This window comes from Sus scrofa, chromosome 9 (assembly GCF_054392235.1).
Source record: "Sus scrofa isolate SSC_HxYL_T2T_F1_AM1 chromosome 9, Sscrofa_HxYL_maternal_Yorkshire_Landrace_v2.0, whole genome shotgun sequence".
NCBI classification, from domain to species: domain Eukaryota; kingdom Metazoa; phylum Chordata; class Mammalia; order Artiodactyla; family Suidae; genus Sus; species Sus scrofa.
The window spans coordinates 27907682-27926568 of NC_139391.1; the positions used below are offsets into that span (position 1 = coordinate 27907682).

The window sequence follows — 18887 nt, forward strand, 5'->3', positions numbered from 1 at the left end:
GTTACTGCAAGGTGTGGTGTATGTAGATCATACCCTCAGATCCCGAGTTGCTGTGGCTGTGGCCTTGGCTGGTAGCTCAACTCCAATTCAACCCTTAGCCTGGGAACTTCGATGTGCCACAGGCACAGCCGAAAATGAATTAATACAAGCGATTCCTGTAGGAGTCATGACCTGATTTGATTTTCTGTTCATTAAATTTAACTTTATTCTTCCAGGCCCTGAAGTACAAATAAAGCTCCCTGTTTGAAATTATTCTTGAAAATAGTGAAATAATGAAATTAAAAATCCTTTTCAGAAGTGTGCCAGGTTAAGGATCTGGCATTGTCACTGCAGTGGCCTGGGTTGCTGCTGTGGCACGGGTTCATTCCCTCACCCGGGAACTTCCATATGCTGTGGGCACGGCCAGAAGAAAAATTCTTTGCATGGTATTAATACATTACCTTTATATCCCTTTATCCATCTGGAAAATGCTTCTTTGTCTGCTCAGACTAGTTTCTAGAATGCCTTTCCCCTCGTTTATTAAAATCCTTCCTGTTTTTCATTTCCTGTATCAGATGTTTTGCTTCCTCCATGAGACCGTCCCCCCAGCTCCCTTGCTTCTCACTTGCCCTGTTCTGCCCTAACTTGATACAGCATCAGAATTCATGTGTTTACTCTTGTGTACATGTTTTTATGTCACTATATATTTTAAACACTTTGAGTGTTAACTGACTAGTACAATAGATGTTTGAAGCTTTTAAATAAACTACACCCAGAAGATATACATTAAAAGTACCGGTTTTCAGGAGGATATGTTTTTCCTTAGTTTTTCCTTTTTTCTCTATGTTGGTTATTTGTTGTAGCTGGAGAAACAGAAGATAGAGAAGCAGAAGAGGGAGTTAAGAACCACCAAAAAGACTCTTGATGAAGAAGGAAATAGCAGCAGCCGTTCTTCTGCAACCACTGGGACCATAAATAAGAAGGACTTTGCCAAACCGAGACCTGGAGAAAAAAGCAGGAAAAATCTTCAGTTATTGAAGGACATGCAAACTATACAGAATTCATTACAAAGCAATAATTTGTGTTGGGATTACTGAGTGGTACCAGGTCATTTTTTATTCACATAATCTGTACCCCATCAATCAGATGCTGACAGTTTACTTTCCAGGTCTCATACTCTCTTTTGTTGGAATTAATTAATAGCAGGTGTTAAGGGGCCATCGCTTCATTACACGGGCTTCTTGTGTTACGTATCATAATTAAATGTTAAACCATCTAAATGGAAACCAGGGGAGTTTTAAAGGCTGAGAAGCCACCCATACTCTGTTTCTTTGAGATGAATTTGCTGTACTGAAATGTTGCACTTTGTAAACAAATTACCAATTTTTTATTTGTGGGCGTGGTTTTTTTTTAAATAGTTCTATATATCTAAGTAAAATTAGGTTTAAATTATCAAAACATGAGGCTGTCCCATAGGCAGTCTTTGAAACGTCTCATTTCTAAATCTTCTGGCATGAATCGCCCATTTCTCCTTTTCAATGCAGCCATTAAAATACACCTTGCTTTGACTATTGATGGAAGTTTTCTATATTTAAATATTTATACATATTTAAGAGGATTGTTTTGTTTCGCTTTTTGAGATTTCAGACATTGATCAATATTAAATACACTTGTAATGATGTTAATCCATTTTTTTTTAAAGCAAAGCATTCATTTTAAGTCAGTTAACTGAAAATAAGAAAGCATTTTTAAAGCTAAACAGATTGTTAATGAAATAAGTGAGGTTTTGGAATGAAAAGAATAGGGGTATTGTAAACATTTGTATTTTTAAATAATACCTGTGTAATCATGCTATTCACTTCAAGGCATTATGGTTTTTAATCTTAAAACTTGGAAGAATTCCTTGGATATTTACTTTTATTGGTGTACAGTGTGAGTGCAGTATTAACTGTACCCATGCAGCTGTCATTGTTAATGATGTAAATCATAATTTTGAATAGATCAAGACATGTTAACTTTTATAAATCTACCACTGAAATCAATAAAGCAACTTTTTGAAGGAAACACTGAAATTTTCCTTAACAGCCTGTTAATAAAGGCTTTGTTGTAATCTCAGAAAATGCATTCTTAAATAGGACATTAATGTATTATGAGAAACATAACATGGTACTTAATACATAATTTACTTGGCCTTTCTCATACTTACATAGAAACTAGGCCCAACAAGACCAAATTACCTCATGGTGTATGATAGGATACTCTTAAGAGTACTAATGAATATGTTTACTAGATATTTAACAGATTCCTTTTTATGCCTCCCCTGGGTTTGCAATGGGAGTTCTACGATGTTATCTAAACAGCCAATGTAAATTGTAGAGTGGCTGGCTGGGCACTAAGCTTATTAGGTCTCTTACCGAATTGTCTACAAAGTACTTAACTAAGTGTCCTTAGCTTTGGGGGTATTTATGAATCTCAAAGTTGTATGTACACTTGTGCTCACATGCACAATTTTTTACTTGGAAGAAAGATACGCTGTAGACATTTGAATTACGCAGTCCAGCACCGTGTGTGGTGGCATGGGAAGGCAGGGCATGGCAGAGAAGGGAATGATGAAATGAGTAATTTCCCAGAGGAGGAAATGAGGCCTAAATTCAGGAATAGTATACAGGGATAACTCCAAGGAACAGTTCTTAGTCAACAAGAATGAACAAAGGCAGGAGTCTGCACTGTACTTGGGAGACTTGTGACTAGTTGGGTAGTGCTGGCTCATAAAAGCTGAGGTTTACAGATGGGAATAAAAGGGCAAGAGATAAGTGACAGGAGCTCAGGAACTTCCATTTAGCTACACAGGGCTCCAAATTTTATACCCCTGGTCATAAAGGAAAAAGTATGCCGACACAACTAATATGCATGGACAAGTATAAAACATGTCAACTTACAATGATTGCCACTGTAGCAATATTTATCACAGTATATAATTATAGCACATCTATTATGTGGTGCATTAGTTCTATGACTTACTACTTGTTGCATGTTTGTATCTTTCATATCAATCTTTACTCTCCAGCCCCCATTTCCTGATAGTTACATATTTTACTGTTTTTTATGAGTTTGACTTTTTTAGATGCCACGTATAAATGAGATCATACAGTATTTGTCTTTCTCTGACTTAGCATAATGTGCTCAGGGTCCTTCCATGTCCTTGCAAATGGCAGACTATTTTCCTTTCTTGTGGCTGAATAATTACTCTGTTGTATGTACCACAACTTTTGTATCCATTCATCTATTTAGGTTGTCTCCATATCTCCTTGGCTATTGTGAATAATACTATAGTAAACATAGGAATGCATATGCTCTCTTTGAAATTCTATTTTCATTTCCTTTGCATATTTCTCTGGAAGTGGAATTGCTGGATTGTATGGTAGATCTGTTTTTGTGTTTTTGTTTTTTGGGGGTTTTCTTTGTCTTTTTGCCTTTTCTAGGGCCGCTCCCACGGCACATGGAGGTTCCCAGGCTTGGGGTCCAATCCGAGATGTAGCCACTGGCCTACACCAGAGCCACAGCAACTCGGGATCCGAGCCGCATCTGCGACTCTCACCACAGCTCACGGCAACACCGGATCCTTAACCCACTGAGCAAGGCCAGGGATCAAACTCGCAACCTCGTGGTTCCTAGTTGGATTCTCCTAGTCGGATTCGTTAACCACTGAGGCACAACGGCAACTCCTAGATCTGGGTTTTTTTTGGATGAAATTCCATACTGTTTTCCATAGTATTTGGACCAGTTTATATTCCCAACAATGTACAGTTGACCCTTGAACAACAGCATCTCTGCATCCACAGATTCAGCCAACCTCAGATGATGTCCTGCAAGTATGTATTGAAAAAAATCTAAGTGGACCTGCATGGTTCAAACTTGTGTATCGACCAGTTTACCTTTTTTTGCTTTATTTACCTTTTCGCCACATCCTTATCAGCACCTGTTATCTCTTCTTGATGATAGACATGCTAACAGACGTGAAGTGGTATCTAATTGCAGTTTTTAATTTAATTTCCCTAATGATTAGTGATGTTGAACATGTTTTCATATATGTGTTGGTCATCTTGATGCCCTCTTTGGAAAAATATCCGCTTAGTTCTGCCCATTTTTTAGTTAGATTATTTGGGTATATTTTTTATCTTTTTTGCCTTTTCTAGGGCCGCTCCCGAGGCATATGGAGGTTCCCACGCTAGGGGTCGAATCAGAGCTGTAGCCACTGACCTACGCCAGAGCCACAGCAACGCGGGATCTGAGCCGTGTCTACAACCTACACCACAGCTCACGGCAACGCCGGATCCTTAACCCACTGAGCAAGGCCAGGGGTTGAACCCCCAACCTCATGGTTCCTAGTTGGATTGTTTCCACTGCACCACAATGAGAACTCCTGGGCTTGCTTGCTTTTTTTTTTTTTTTTTTTTTTTTTTTTTTGTCTTTTTGCCTTTTTTAGGGCCACTCCCATGCATATGGAGATTCCCAGGCTAGGGGTCTAATCAGAACTGCAGCCACTGGCCTATGCCAGAGCCACAGCAACGCCAGAACCAAGCCACGTCTACAACCTACAGCACAGCTCAGGGCGATGCAGGATGCTCAACCCACCGAGCAAGGCCAGGGGTCAAACCCGCAACCTCATGGTTCCTAGTCAGACTTGTTAACCACTGCACCATGATGGGACCTCTGTATTTTTTATTTTTATTTTTGGCAGTTGTTTCTGTTATTTCGGATGGTAATCCTTAATACATGGTGTGCAAAATCTTCCTCCCATTCCGTAGGTCTTTTCATTTTTCTTTTGCTGTGCAGAAACTTTTTTGAGTTTGATGTAGTTGCATTTGGGTTCTGCTTTTGTGCTCTTGGCATCATGTTTAAAGAATCACTGCTAAGACCGTATCAAGGAGCTCTCCTAGAAGTTTTATGGCATCACATCTTATGCCTTTGATCCACTTGAAGTTAATTTTTGTGAATGATGTTAGATAGGCATCCATTCTCATTTTTCTGGATGTGTTTCTACAGTTTTCCCGGCAGCACATTTGTTGACAGAGACTATCCTTTCCCCATTGTGTGTTCTTGGCTCCCTTGTCAAGGGATTTAATTCTGGGATTTCTATTCTGTTTTGTTTTTTTTTTTTTTTTTTTTTTTTTTTTTTGCTTTTTAGGGCCACACCCGCAGCATATGGAGGTTCCCAGACTACGGGCTAAATCAGAGCCACATCTGCGACCTACACAACTCACGGCAATGCAGGATCCTTAACCCACTGTGTGAGGCCAGGGATTGAACCCCCAACTTCATGGTTCCTAGTTGGATTGTTTCCACTGCACCACAATGAGAACTCCTGGGCTTGCTTTTTTTTTTTTTTTTTTTTTTCCCTGTCTTTCTGCCTTTTCTAGGGCCACTCCCGTGGCATATGGAGGTTCCCAGGCTAGGGGTCGAATCCAAGCTGTAGCTGCCGGCCTACGCCAGAGCCACAGCAACGTGGGATCCAAGCCGAGTCTGCGACCTACACCACAGCTCATGGCAACGCCAGATCCTTAACCCACTGAGCAAGACCAGGGACTGAACCTGAAATCTCATGGTTCCTAGTTGGATTCATTAACCACTAAGCCACGATGAACTCCATGGGCTTTCTATTCTATTTTACTGGTCAAGGTATCTATTTTTGCACTGGCACCATACTGTTTTTATTACTGTTGCTTTATAGTAGAGTTTGAAATCTGTAAGCATACCTCCAGGTTTTTTCTCAGGATTGTTTTGACTATTTGTGGGGGGTTTGTGTTTCCACAAAAATTTTCAGATTATTTCTACTATGTCTGACTGTGAAGAATGCATTTGGTATTCTGACGGGAACTTCATTGTCTATAGGTACCTTTGGGTATTATAGACATTTTAACTATTAATTCTTCCAATCTATGAGCATAGAATGCCTTTCCATTTGTGTGTTGATTTCTTTCAGCAAAGTCTTGCAGTTTTCATCACACAGATCTTTCACTTTCTGAAACTTATTCAATTGTTTTTTATGCTATTTTAAGTGGCATCGTTTTCAGATGCTTCATTAGTGTAAACGTGTACAACTGATTTCTTACGATTCTATATCCTGCAACTTAAACTTTATTAGTTCCAACAGATTTTGATGAAAATAGAAAAATTTTACTTTTTCCTTCTTTGGATGCTTTTCTTTGTATTGCCTAATTCCTCTAGCTAGGAATGCCAGTACTATACTGAATGAAGTAGTGAGAGTAGGCATCCTTGTCTTGTTCCTAACCACAGAGGGAAAACTGATTTCTCCATTGATAGTGGTGGGTTTCTGGTATATGGCCTTTATTATGTTGAAATATGTTCTTTATCATGAAAGCATGTTGTATTTTATCAAATGCTTTTTCTGCATCTGTTAAAATCATGGAATTTTTGTTTTATTAATGTGAGGTACTACACTTCCGGATTTGCCTGTTGAAACATCCTTACATCCCACGGGTCAATCCCACTTGGTCCAGGTGTGTAACTCTTTTCCATGTTCTTGAATTTGATTTGCTAATATTTGATTGAGATTTTTGTTATCTATATTCAACGATAATATTGGTCTATAGTTTTCTTGTATTCTCTTCTGGCTCTGGTATTCCTGTAATGCTGGCCTTGCAGATGAGTTTGGAATTGTTCCCTTCCCAGTATTTTGGAAATGTTTGGAAGAAGTTTGCATTAATTCTTCTTTAAATGTTTGGTAGAATTCACTGAAACCATCTGGGTACTAAAGTTTTCGGTGTTGGGAGTTTTTTGATTACTGATTCAATCTGTTTACTCATTACTGGTCTGTCATGGAGATCTCCCCTTAGAAACCCAGGATGTTGCTGAAGAACAATGGGACCTTCCAACTGCAGCCCACAAACCGGGCAGACTTCTACTTACCCCTTTCACTTTCCACCTCCTTTGCAGTAGAGGTTGTTGCTGCCACCACCTCCACTGTCACTACAACTCCTGGCTCCCTAGCCTTCTCTGAGGTTTAATCTACCCACTTTCAGATTCACAGATGGATGGATCGATCTCAGGTGTCCTGGTATGCTGTGCAGAGGCACTTTTGTCCAGTTATGGATATCCGATTAATTTTAAGGCAAAGGGAGGGAAAAGGAAGCACCCGTGCCGCCATGATGCTGACATAATCCCTAAAGAATCTGAAAGGCCCTCCACTTTGGAGACTCCTGTAGAAGGTAAGAGAAAACCTTACTTTCTGGAGATTCTGAAACGAGAAATGTCAGATTTGCACTTCGATTGTTCTGAATGGAATTTAGATTCTGAATGGAATTAAGACTGTTCTGAATGGAATTGGAAGTGCTTGGGAGGGTATTAAGACTGGACTTTTTATTTATTTTTTTGTCTTTTCGCCATTTCTTGGGCCGCTCCCTCGGCATATGGAGGTTCCCAGGCTAGGGGTCCAATCGGAGCTGTAGCCACCGGCCTACGCCAGAGCCACAGCAACTCAGGATCCGAGCTGTGTCTGTGACCTACACCACAGCTCACGGCAACACCGGATCCTTAACCCACTAAGCAAGGCCAGGGATCGAATCCGAAACCTCGTGGTTCCTAGTCAGATTCGTTAACCACTGAGCCACGACGGGAACTCCTGGACATTTTAAATTCTTGAACCTCTTCATTTACATTCTTTTATGTAGTATCAGACCAAGATGATAAAAGCTTAAGTAAGAGAAATGGTAAAATGGACAGGAAGAAATGGATTGGAAAATACCTGGAATAGAAAACCTAGCTTTAATACTGATAGACTGGCCACTTAAGTACTGTTGTTATCCACTGTCTTACAACAAGTTTCATACACATGACCAAATCATTTTGGTACCAATTTTGCTAATATTGGATGTACTAACAAATTAGAGTTACTCATTGCAAGACCAAGAGCAGGGCTCAAGTTCAGACTAGTGAGTTAACAAGTGAAAAAATACTGTATTTTTGAATATTGTTTGATGTGTGGGTTCAAACTGAACATTTCACTGGGAATGGGTGCTATGAAACATTCGTTTCTTCAAAAAATTTCCGAATAACATTTCTGCAAAAGAAACTTAAGACAAACAACTTAGAGCAAGGACAATGTTTAAAAGTCAGCTGAAGTTTTCTTTTAATTAAAGACCCAGGGGACAAGAAGCTCCTTTGTGTTACAGTACATAACATATGGCTCTTAAACAGAGTAAAACAGACGTCAGGGAGTCAAGTGTTTATACCAGCGCTGAACTCTTACTGTAGCAGGCAAAAAGTGAAGCAGGATTCCTTTACTGGCACTGTAATACATTTCTACATGCAGTAAGTTCTTTGGTAGACTTAATCATTCAGCAGAATTACAGAATTTGCAGAGGAAATAGTAGTAAAATATTTTATGTGAAATTTGAGCACAGTACTTCTCACCATATGCTACTTTATAAGGACTTCAGCAAAAAATTCAATCCCACTAAACTTTTAAATACTGTCTCAAAACTCACCAATTAACTTCTCTGGATTCAAACACACACAAAAATGTAAAGTAGGGTAGGTAATGAGTTTTTAAACTATGTTTCATGACATTTCTAGTAATTGTGCAAATGGAAACTAATCTGAAGGATATGGAATTCTTTGAAATCCTGGACGGCTACCACTTTCTCCTCCATCCTTCTCCCAAGGCATCATTTTGGAACAGCTATCGAATATATCTTAAGTACGTAAATAATGACGGCAATTAATTTCCAACTACTACTACACCATTATATTCTCAAGACTTTGCCCTATTATCTATGAAGAGTGTGGGTTTTGAATGGTGATCAAAGTAAATCACTATTAAAAAGAAAACACCATGATGAAGAAAGGAACATAAGCGATTTTGATCCTGACACCGAGGCCTAATGTGTGCAACGCCACAGAATTTCAGTATCAGTGTGGTTTGAAAACGGATGCTCTTCCCACCGTGCAATGAGTGCTCTCCGTCAAGAAGTGTGCTTCTGAAGTGGTTTGTGTTTTGATTTCACCAAACACTAAAATGTCTGAGACAGCATTTTCCTTTCAAAATCAGAAACTTGTTCCCACTGTGGATCCAAGACTGATTCATTACAGTATTCTTTGTGTGACTTATAAGATTAGTGTCATAATCATATAATTACATGTGGGGTTATTTCACTTAAGCCACCTGCACTGCTACAGTTCTAAACTCATCCTAGAGAGACTGAAAATAAATAAAGTGACTGGATTTCTCTCACAGATGGGTTCGATATTCAGAAGACTTTCTACTCATAAAGCTGCCATTGTAATGCGGAGTTCAAGGCAATGACTGATGGCCCCACCTAGTGTCCCCTCACACAACAGTTTGTACAGGGGGCACACACTGTGCGGGAGAGCTGGCTCGCTCTGAGGATGAGGTGGAGCGGTTGGAAATCTCTCTCTGTAGTTCCTCCACTTTCTTCTGAAGCTCTGCTCGTTTAGCAAGAAGTTCTTTATATCTGTTGTGAATAGGCTCCTACAAGAGCAAAGCACCACAAAATTAATCAATAGGCAATCCTAAACAAACCCAACTCACTCTGGTATATAGTTCCCTCCCTAAATGCTGCAATGTGTGTTTCTGGCTGTGGGAACCAAACCCACCTTTCCGGCACATGAACTTCAGGGAGTCTACCGACACCACTGCTCTCGTTCAGCGACTTTCCTAGTGCCCCCAAGTATTTCCACTGAATACCTTAGTAACTGGTGCTTAGTCAAATATAACAAACTACTAAGAAACAACATAATCCAAAAGCCAATACTCAAAAGAGTTCCTGTAATTTGAATTGCAGATTTTTAACTTTTAAACAGTTCTAAGCAGTAAATTTAACATTTTAAAATGTGGACCAGAATTAGATTATGCATTCAACCTTCCTAAAGCTATTTTCTCCAACCCATTAAAACAAGACCTCTAGAAGGTATCTAGTCCAGCACCCTCATTTATACAGGAGGGAAGGAAAGACAAAACATAAGTGATTTTTCCAAGGCCATATACACAAGGAAGTCATGATAAAAACTAAGTATACTGGTTATCCTATCCCTATGTAGCACTTTTTCTACTACACTATTATAACTGTTAACACGAAAAATTGAAAGTTTTAAATGTGCAGAAGTAATTCTTCTAGTTGCTTTAAAGGAGACAAATTAACTCAGAAAACTGCATGGATGAAAACTCTCACTACATTGCAGGGCATATACCTGTGGCTTCATCCGTGGATTCCACCTCACGTAATATCCCACCCAGAGCTCTAGGTGGCGCATGCTGGCTACTGGATAAAGGACGTGATTGGAATAGCTCCCATACAGAGGATTAGTGAAGTCCTCCAGCTGGCTATTTATGTAAGACCACAGTGACACAGTCCTTTTGGGAAGATTCTAGAAGGAAGAATAATAGGTTAAGATTCCCCGTTATATACTTCTTTCTGCTTTAGATGAAATCTGTAAAGAGGCATATGTGATCTTCAAAATCTTTTTTAGAGGGAGAACTTCGATAAAAGTGATAGCCCCATTTAGATTAAAATCAGAGGGTAGTGGGAAACAATGCGGTCCCTCAAAAAGTAACACAGAGTTACCATACCAGCAATTCCACTCTTAGGTATATCCCCAGGAGAGGTGAAAACACATGCACACAAAACCTTGTATACAAATGTTCAAAGTAGCATCATTCACAATAGCCAAAAAGTAGAAAAAAACTCAAAAGTCCATCAAATGAAAAACGGATAAAATGCGATATATATATTAATACAATGGACTATTATTCAGGCATAAAAAGGAATGAAATATTGTTACATACTACAACTGAACCTTGAAAACATTATTCTAATTGAAAGAAGCTAAATACAAAGACCACATCTTGAATGATTCCATTTATATGAAATGTCCAGAAGAGGCAAATCAAGAGATTAGTTTGCCAGGGTCTGAGAGGAGAAGAGGAGGAGGAGTAACTACTAATTTGTACAGGGTTTCTTTTCAACGTTCTGAAACTAATACTGGTGATGGCTATACAACTCTAGATATGCTAACACCCACTGAAAGAGTGGATTTTATGGAATGCAAATTATAGATTAGCTTAAAAAACATTTTTAAAGAAATAATAAACCCTATTGAGGCTCTTAAAAGATGAAAAATATGTTTGAAAGTCATTCTTAATCGGCTAACACTCAATACTTAAGTATCAACTATGAACAGAAATATTTACTGCATGCTGGATATGGAAGATATAAAGGTGAACTATAAAATTCAGCATCTGTCTTCAAGGAGCTTACAGTCTAGGAAGCACTACATGGCAGTTACTGTAGTGTTTTAAATGTTTAATTGTCAGAATAGTAATCTTCTTAAGTCCTTAAGTAAGTACTACTACCCCTACTTTACAGAAGCTAAAATTAACTTTCCCAAAGTCACAGTGAAAAATTCAAGATCTGAACCCATGCAGCCTGGCTCCAGAGCAAGCACTCATGACCACTGGGCTTTACAGAAAAGTGTGAAGAAACAATTTTATAACCACATTTTTTTTAGAATGAAAATGTATGCAGAGGGAGACACTAATCAAGATAATTCAGAATTTCATACACAGGATAGATACACTTTGAAAAAGAAGTAAAACTTGAAATGTAATCCTTATTACACAGTATCTTCTAAATAATACCAACCACCTAAAAGTGATATCTCTGGGGAAGTGGGAAGTTAATAAGTTCTAACTTGCCACACAATGTTTTTCCAGTGTTTGAGCATTTTACAGTATTATTTTACAATTGAAAAAAAAAAAAAATGCCCCATATGTACACAGAATGTATTTGGGAATTTGAACTGTCCTTTCAGTCAAATGTGTATTTGTTGGTTAATTATACTTTTCTGTACCTGCTTTGATGGCCTTCCACCCTGCAAGGAATAAGAGGTAACACTGGTGCTCCTAACACTCCACACACCTCAGTTCTCTTCAGTGGACACTACTTCCTACCCATAGACTCAACTGACAGCCAGTTGGAATGTTCAGCCTTATGACAGAGGAATTTTAAAAGAGAGGAGGGGCGATCCCTTTGTGGCTCAGTGATTAACAACCCGACCAGGATCCATGAGGATGAGGGTTCGATCCCTGGCCTCGCTCAGTGCGTTAAGGATCCAGTGCTGCTGAGAGCTGTGGTGCAGGTCGCAGATGCAGCTTGGATTCAGCGTGGCTGTGGCTCTGGCGTAGGCCTGGCAGCTGCAACTCTGATTCAACCCCTAGCCTGGGAACTTCCATATGCCAGGGGCGGGGCCCTAAAAAAAAAGCCAAAAAAAAAAAAAAAATACATAGAGCAGGTTCCAATGTATAGAAAGAAGTAAGCATATTACAGCATGTAAAATACAAAGAAATCATCCAAAGAACAACGGTTCTATTAGGGTTCAGTTGACTCGCATCACAGAATGTGCTCTAGTAGGAAAGCACATTATAGGGGGTAGAGGTGGGACGGTTGTGGTTCATGTTTTACCTCTTTTCCTCTCTGCTGTTCACTGTTGCAGAGGAATGTTCCAAATAAACAGCTATACAGGTGGTCCAAAATGGTAACGAGAAAATACTCATTGAATTCAAATGCTGTGGGAAACTGCAAATCAAACACCACAAACACACAAAATTAACAGGCCATCTCTAAAGCATATTCTTCCAGGTATATTGGTAGAGCCTTTGTAATACTGCTTAAAATGAGGCTAAACAATCCTCAAAACTATACTTCTAAACCATTAAGACATTATCTGCTTGTTCTTCTGTTTAAAAAACTGATCTTTATAATTTTTCTGAGATAATTTCTCTTAATAGCTCCTTTTCTTGCCCAGCAAGAGGAACAGTCTGACTTTATGTTCCTGGGTCCTTTTATACCTGTTAATCCTCAACCTGGGCTACATTCTGGCTTGTCTTTCTCCGCCAAAAATGACCGCATTTCAACATTATAGTTGTTTTTTAGGGATTACAAAAAAAAAAAAATGCCAATGTCTCTAGAAAAATGTCAGCAAGGCACAAAAATAAACATCCCAGGTACATGTGCAGATCACTTAAAAGCCAACTTACTTATCCTTTCAAGGGACATCCACTCAAACCAGAACATCTGATAATCCAGTACCTTGGCAGCCTCTTTCTAACAAGAAGAAAATTCACTTTCTCTTAAACCCAGAGCAAGGGCTTGACTAGATGTCTTACTCTTATACAACACAACTTGTGGGAGGGATTCATCAAGGACAAACTACAGATCCCAGGAAGGTAAAGGATTTAGTATAATCCTTCCTATCCACCTAATATTTCAAGAATTGTTGGAAAAATTCTATACCGATTATGGGACTGTGAAAAGGACCTCCATGAATATTCGGATTACGGATTTGGGAAATAAGTATTGGTGCCAAGTTCTTCTTAGAACAATCCCTGCCCCAGCAGTGAAGGAAAACAGCATAAACTGCACGCAAAGGGGACAGGGGTGAAAACCACTTTGCCTTGAAGTTTCCTAAATTTAGAAGCAGAGTAATATGGTGAATTATCTTCTCAAACAATTCACCTTCTTAAACAATTTATTCTTGAACAATTTTTGTGGCTGTGAAGCGAATTAAGCAGGTGATTAAAGCACATGCCAACAAAAAGCCAATTAATTATAAGAAACTCTGTCAAATCCCATTCATTCATTTACAGATAAATCCCATCTTCTGTATTGTTACACACTCTTTAACAGCCTTCTTTATTAGCCAGCTCTGAATGCACCCTGACTCATTACATAGTGATCCAAAGGAGCTAAGCCTATGATTACGCTTTCATTTTCTTGGCAAAACTATTAGCTCTGTTAGCAAAAGATGGCTTAATCAGTGGCCTTTCCTCACAACAAAACTAAAATAGCAGTATTTTAGAGCATTATTTAAATAGAGCATTAACTGCTGCTATTGCTTTTAAAATCCTGAGCATAGGAGGAATATTTTGTTCTCCTTACATGTGTGAAATCTGAAGGGCCCTTTCTCAACTGCTCCCTGATCCCAGGAGTGATGGGATGGGGATGAGGGCAGGAGGAGAGGGAGAATCTGGCTAATCACAACCTAATTGGTCCCATTCTGACAAATGTGCTATTGAAGATTCTGCACAGACATTCAATTATTTTAAAAACGGATGACTGCCAGCAAACATTATGATTGTCTAACACATTGAATGCTCAGGAAGAAAATGCTATACAGAAAAATATAAAAGTAGATATTTAAAATAAAGATTCACAGCTATAGTGTATTTTAAGTTCAGTCAATGAAACACAAGATTAAACTGACATTCCATTAATAACTTAAGTTCAAAATTAAACTGCTTTTAGATATACAGCATATAAAAAGTTAACATAATTACTAAGGAAGAAATGTATCTGTCATGTATTCCTCTATGGAAACAATTGGTAAATGTGATCGATTTTGTTTCACATGTTGCTCCCTTCAAGGTATTCTCAAAAGTAGTACACTGAACCATCAATGATGCCTTCTGTAGTCCTAATATGATATGTTTAATTTTTGCCAACAGTCAAGTGTTAGTTAAAAATTGAGTATGTTGGAGTTCCCATTGTGGCTCAGTGGTTAACCAATCTGACTAGGAACCATGATGTTGCGGGTTTGATCCCTGGCCTCGCTCAGTGGGTTAAGGATCTGGTGTTGCCGTGAGCTGTGGTGTAGGTCGCAGACACAGCTCGGATCCCGCGTTGCTGTGGCTCTGGTGTAGGCCGGCAGCTACAGCTCCGATTCGACCCCTAGCCTGGGAACCTCCACATGCCTCGGGAGCGGCCCCAGAAAAAGGCAAAAAAAAGAGACCGAAAAAGGAAAAAGAAATTGAGTATATTAATGATCAAAAGTAGGTCCTATTGTTTTTGGACAAATACTAACAAAAAAAGAAAAGAAAAGGAATAGCAAGGATTTGTATAGCTGATATATACTACCTCAAAAAACCAACCAGGCTCTCAATTATTTGAGGTCTAAATAATTAACTGATATACCAAGGAGTATGTCCAGCTTTGGGGTTCTGAGATTATTTTTCTGAAATTTTTTTTTTTTTTTTTTTTTTTGCTTTTTGCTTTATAGAGCTACAGCTGCATCATACAGAAGTTCCCAGGCTAGAGGTCAAATTGGAGCTACAGTTGCCGGCCTACTCCAGAGCCACAGCAACAGGGGATCTGAGCCACGTCTGCAACCTACACCACAGCTCACAGCAATGCCGGATCCTTAACCCGCTGAGCAAGGCCAGGGATTGAACCTGCATCCTCGTGAATACTAGTCAGGTTCATTACCACTGAGCTACAACAGGAACTCCACAATACCATTATTTAATACTACTTGTCCAAAACAAAGGAAGAATCCTCTCGGGGGTTATCATCAATGCCACTCATTGAAATGCTAATGGAATCAAACTGTTAAGTGTTTAATACCACCTCCAAATAATACCATTTAACCTAATTCACAATGTGATAGACAACAGGTTTTATAGTTCTGGTACCTAAAAAACATTTACAAGAACAAAATATAGGATAATCAGTGACCAAATCCAGCTCTGACTGGACAGCTTTAAAAGAGAATGTAGGAATGAATATTCCAGATAAATTACCTGTCTCGTCATTTGCCAGACACAGTCAATAAACTGAAGAAAAACAGGCGATCTGTCCGCATCTGCATGGTTCTTATCTCCATGGCCAAGTCTCTGAAACAAAGAGAGTGAAATATTACATAAGCTTTGTGGGACTTTTCATTTTTTTAATAGAAATAATTTTACTTTCTAAGAAAAGTAAAAATTCAGGAAATCTTTTCAAAAGAGCTCTGCAAGGAAAACAGAAATCACCATAATCCTATCCATCTATTCATATTTTGATGTGTAAACTGTATTATTTCATGATATGGGCTGCTTGTAACAGGAATTACAACTCTGTTTAATAAATGAAACTCAGATCCTAAAAGGCTGATAACAGAAGAGAGGAGCAGTCAGACCTCAGACCCCAGATTTTTGTCCGGGAGATAGAATTTGCCCTGATTGCTAACAGTCACTTGTACACTAGCCTCAGGAAGCACCCTTCTTTAACGCCTAGGCCAGAGCATGAAGGGGACCTATTGCATCTGAGCTCCAGTCTGTCTCTTTCAAAAAGAATTACAGAACATATAACTCTGACCACTCAAAAAATGATTGACATCTGCCCACTTCCCCAGTTTCGTTTTGTTTTGTTTTTTTCTTTTCTGAAGACCTTTGCCCCAGATGACTGAGATAGACTGTGCCCTAAACAGTGATTCTAAAAGTATGGCCCAGGAGTTCCCGTCGTGGCGCAGTGGTTAACGAATCCGACTAGGAACCATGAGGTTGCGGGTTCGGTCCCTGGCCTTGCTCAGTGGGTTAACGATCCAGCGTTGCCGTGAGCTGTGGTGTAGGTTGCAGATGCGGCTCGGATCCCGCGTTGCTGTGGCTCTGGCGTAGGCCAGTGGCTACAGCTCCGATTCAACCCCTAGCCTGGGAACCTCCATATGCTGCGGGAGCGGCCAAAGAAATAGCAAAAAGACAAACAAATAAAAAAATAAATAAAAGTATGGCCCAGGGGTTCCTGTTATGGCTCAGGGGTAATGAACCCAACTAGTATCCATGAGGATTCGGGTTAGATCCCTAGCCTTGCTCAGTGGGTTAAGGATCCATGAGCTGTGGTGTAGGTCGCAGATGCAGCTCAGATCCCAGCATTGCTGTGGCTGTGGCTGTGGCGTAGGCTGGCAGCCACAGCTCTGATTAGACCCCTAGCCTGGGAACTTCCATATGCCTCAGGTTCGGCCCTAAAAAGACCAAAAAAAAAAAGTATAGTCCATGGTAGACTTCCACCAGGGTGAGAGGCCTATGAATTCAAAACCATTTTTGCAATGTTACTAAGACATTCTTTGCCTTTTTCGATGCACTGACATTTGCACCTATGGTGCAGAAATGATACAAGGTGAAACTTTTGGTACCTTAGGAGGAATCAGGAATCAAGGCACTGGAATTAATCTACACTAGTAGTTACTATATTCTGCCCTGCCACACACTTGCAGTTAAATGAAAGGAAAACAAAGAGCCAATTTCTCTTAAGCCAGTTTCCTTGACGAGACAGTAAAAAAATATTAACTGTATTATATCTCCCCCTTTATTAAAATACATATTTTTTCTTTTTTTTTTTTTTCTTTTTTGCTTTTTAGGGCCACACATGCAATATATGGAAGTTCCCAGGCTAGGGGTCAAATTTGAGCTATAGCTGCTGGCCTACACCACAGCCACAGCAATGCAAGATCCAAGTCAAGTCTGCAACCTATACCACAGCTCACGGCAATGCCAGATCCATAACCCACTGCACAAGGCCAGAGATAGAACCCACAACCTCATGGTCACTAGTTGGATTCATTTCTGCTGCACCACAACGGGAACTCCTGAGTATATCATTTTTTAATATCCTATGTAACAAAATGGGAAATACAATGTGCTTCCACTGCAGACCTACTGAGAATGACAGGAAACACTAATTTTTCATTGAACATCATGATGACTTGAAAGAACAACTGACATGTGAACTATGATTATTAAGACTTGAATATCTTGCAGGCATTTTTTTGAAAATACAAAAATGTGAATGTGTCACTTCAAAGAAAACAATGGACAGCACTTTTTATAAGTGATAAAACTCAAGCTTTTGAGAGCAAATTAGATTTGGGGGAAGACACTATCTGCCGCAACTGAATCTGATAATACTTTAAGACTTTTCTAATAAAATCAGTAGTGATACCAACAAATGTAATTTTATGATATTATGTAATGAAATGCATTAACAATGGAAGAGTGTATACCTCAATAAGCCAGTATTTCCCAAATAACCATCACACTGATGTTACAATTAAGCATGGGGAAAAAGATCCACCTTGCACTATTCAAAGTGTAAGATGGACCAATGGGATTTAATAGAATAAACACTGAAAAACTCATTTAGTTTTAAATTTCACATTACAATTAACCTTTAAAAAACTACGATTCATCAGAATGGCAAATACATTTTAGCAAAACATCAAATATCTAAGATTCCCAGAAATAAATTAAAATACTCTTCATAAATCAATACTTTTTTTTTTTTTTTTTTTTTTTTTGTCTTTTTGCCGTTTCTAGGGCCGTTTCCCACAGCATATGGAGGTTCCCAGGCTAGGGGTCGAATCGGAGCTGTAGCCACCGGCCTACACCAGAGCCACAGTGATGCAGCATCCGAGCTGCGTCTGCAACCTACACCACAGCTCACGGCAACCCCGTCCTCAACCCACTGAGCAAGGCCAGGAATGGAACCCACAACCTCATGGTTCCTAGTCGGATTCGTTAACCACTGAGCCACGACAGGAACTCCAATATAATAAATTTTTTTAATTAAAATACTCTGTTTTTCAACCTATATATCTCTGTGTGGTCAGATTTTCACTTCTTTCAACTAAAAGAAGATATTATAACAGAGTGCATGCAGAAGTAGATACAAAATTCAGTTTTCTTCTGTTAAGCCAGATATTAAGGAAATTGGCAAAAAAAAAAAAAAAAGAACGCCACTCTTTTATTTTGGAAAATACTATTTTTCTTTAAAATGTTACTTCCATTAATCTGCAATAGTACCATGTTCTGCATGTTCGTGTCCCCCCCACATCACATGGTGAAACCCTAATGCCGAGGGTGATGGGAGTAGGCGCTGCCTAGGTCAGGAGCATGGAACCCTCATGAGTAAGATTAGTTTTTCCTCCAAAGACACCCGCAGGGTTCCCTAGCCCCCTTCCACCATTCAAGAACACAGTGAAAAGCTGGCAGTCGACAACCCAGAAGAGGGCCTTCACGAGAACCCTACCATGCTGGCTGGCACTTTAAACTTGGACTTCCA

At 39.3% G+C, this 18887-nt stretch overlaps 2 protein-coding genes across 19 annotated transcripts in view; one reads left to right on the forward strand and one right to left on the reverse strand.

The window, feature by feature from the left end:
- Positions 1–2043, forward strand: part of CEP57 (centrosomal protein 57) — a 45430-nt gene extending 43387 nt beyond the window's left edge. For all 6 annotated transcript variants that reach the window (XM_084975789.1, XM_021062689.2, XM_084975786.1 and 3 more), the window contains one exon: positions 843–2043. In XM_084975789.1, the coding sequence (XP_084831915.1) occupies positions 843–1076 (234 nt within the window). In that variant the 3' untranslated portion in view covers positions 1077–2043. The remainder of the gene's footprint in view (positions 1–842) is intronic.
- Positions 2044–8103: 6060 nt separating this feature from the next.
- MTMR2 (myotubularin related protein 2) overlaps positions 8104–18887 on the reverse strand; it is a 110208-nt gene continuing 99424 nt past the window's right edge. For all 13 annotated transcript variants that reach the window (XM_084975764.1, XM_005667262.4, XM_003129797.6 and 10 more), the window contains 4 exons: positions 15593–15685; positions 12480–12593; positions 10210–10386; positions 8104–9490 (listed from right to left, as the gene is read on the reverse strand). In XM_084975764.1, coding sequence (XP_084831890.1) covers positions 9329–9490; positions 10210–10386; positions 12480–12593; positions 15593–15685 — 546 coding nt within the window. In that variant the 3' untranslated portion in view covers positions 8104–9328. The remainder of the gene's footprint in view (positions 9491–10209; positions 10387–12479; positions 12594–15592; positions 15686–18887) is intronic.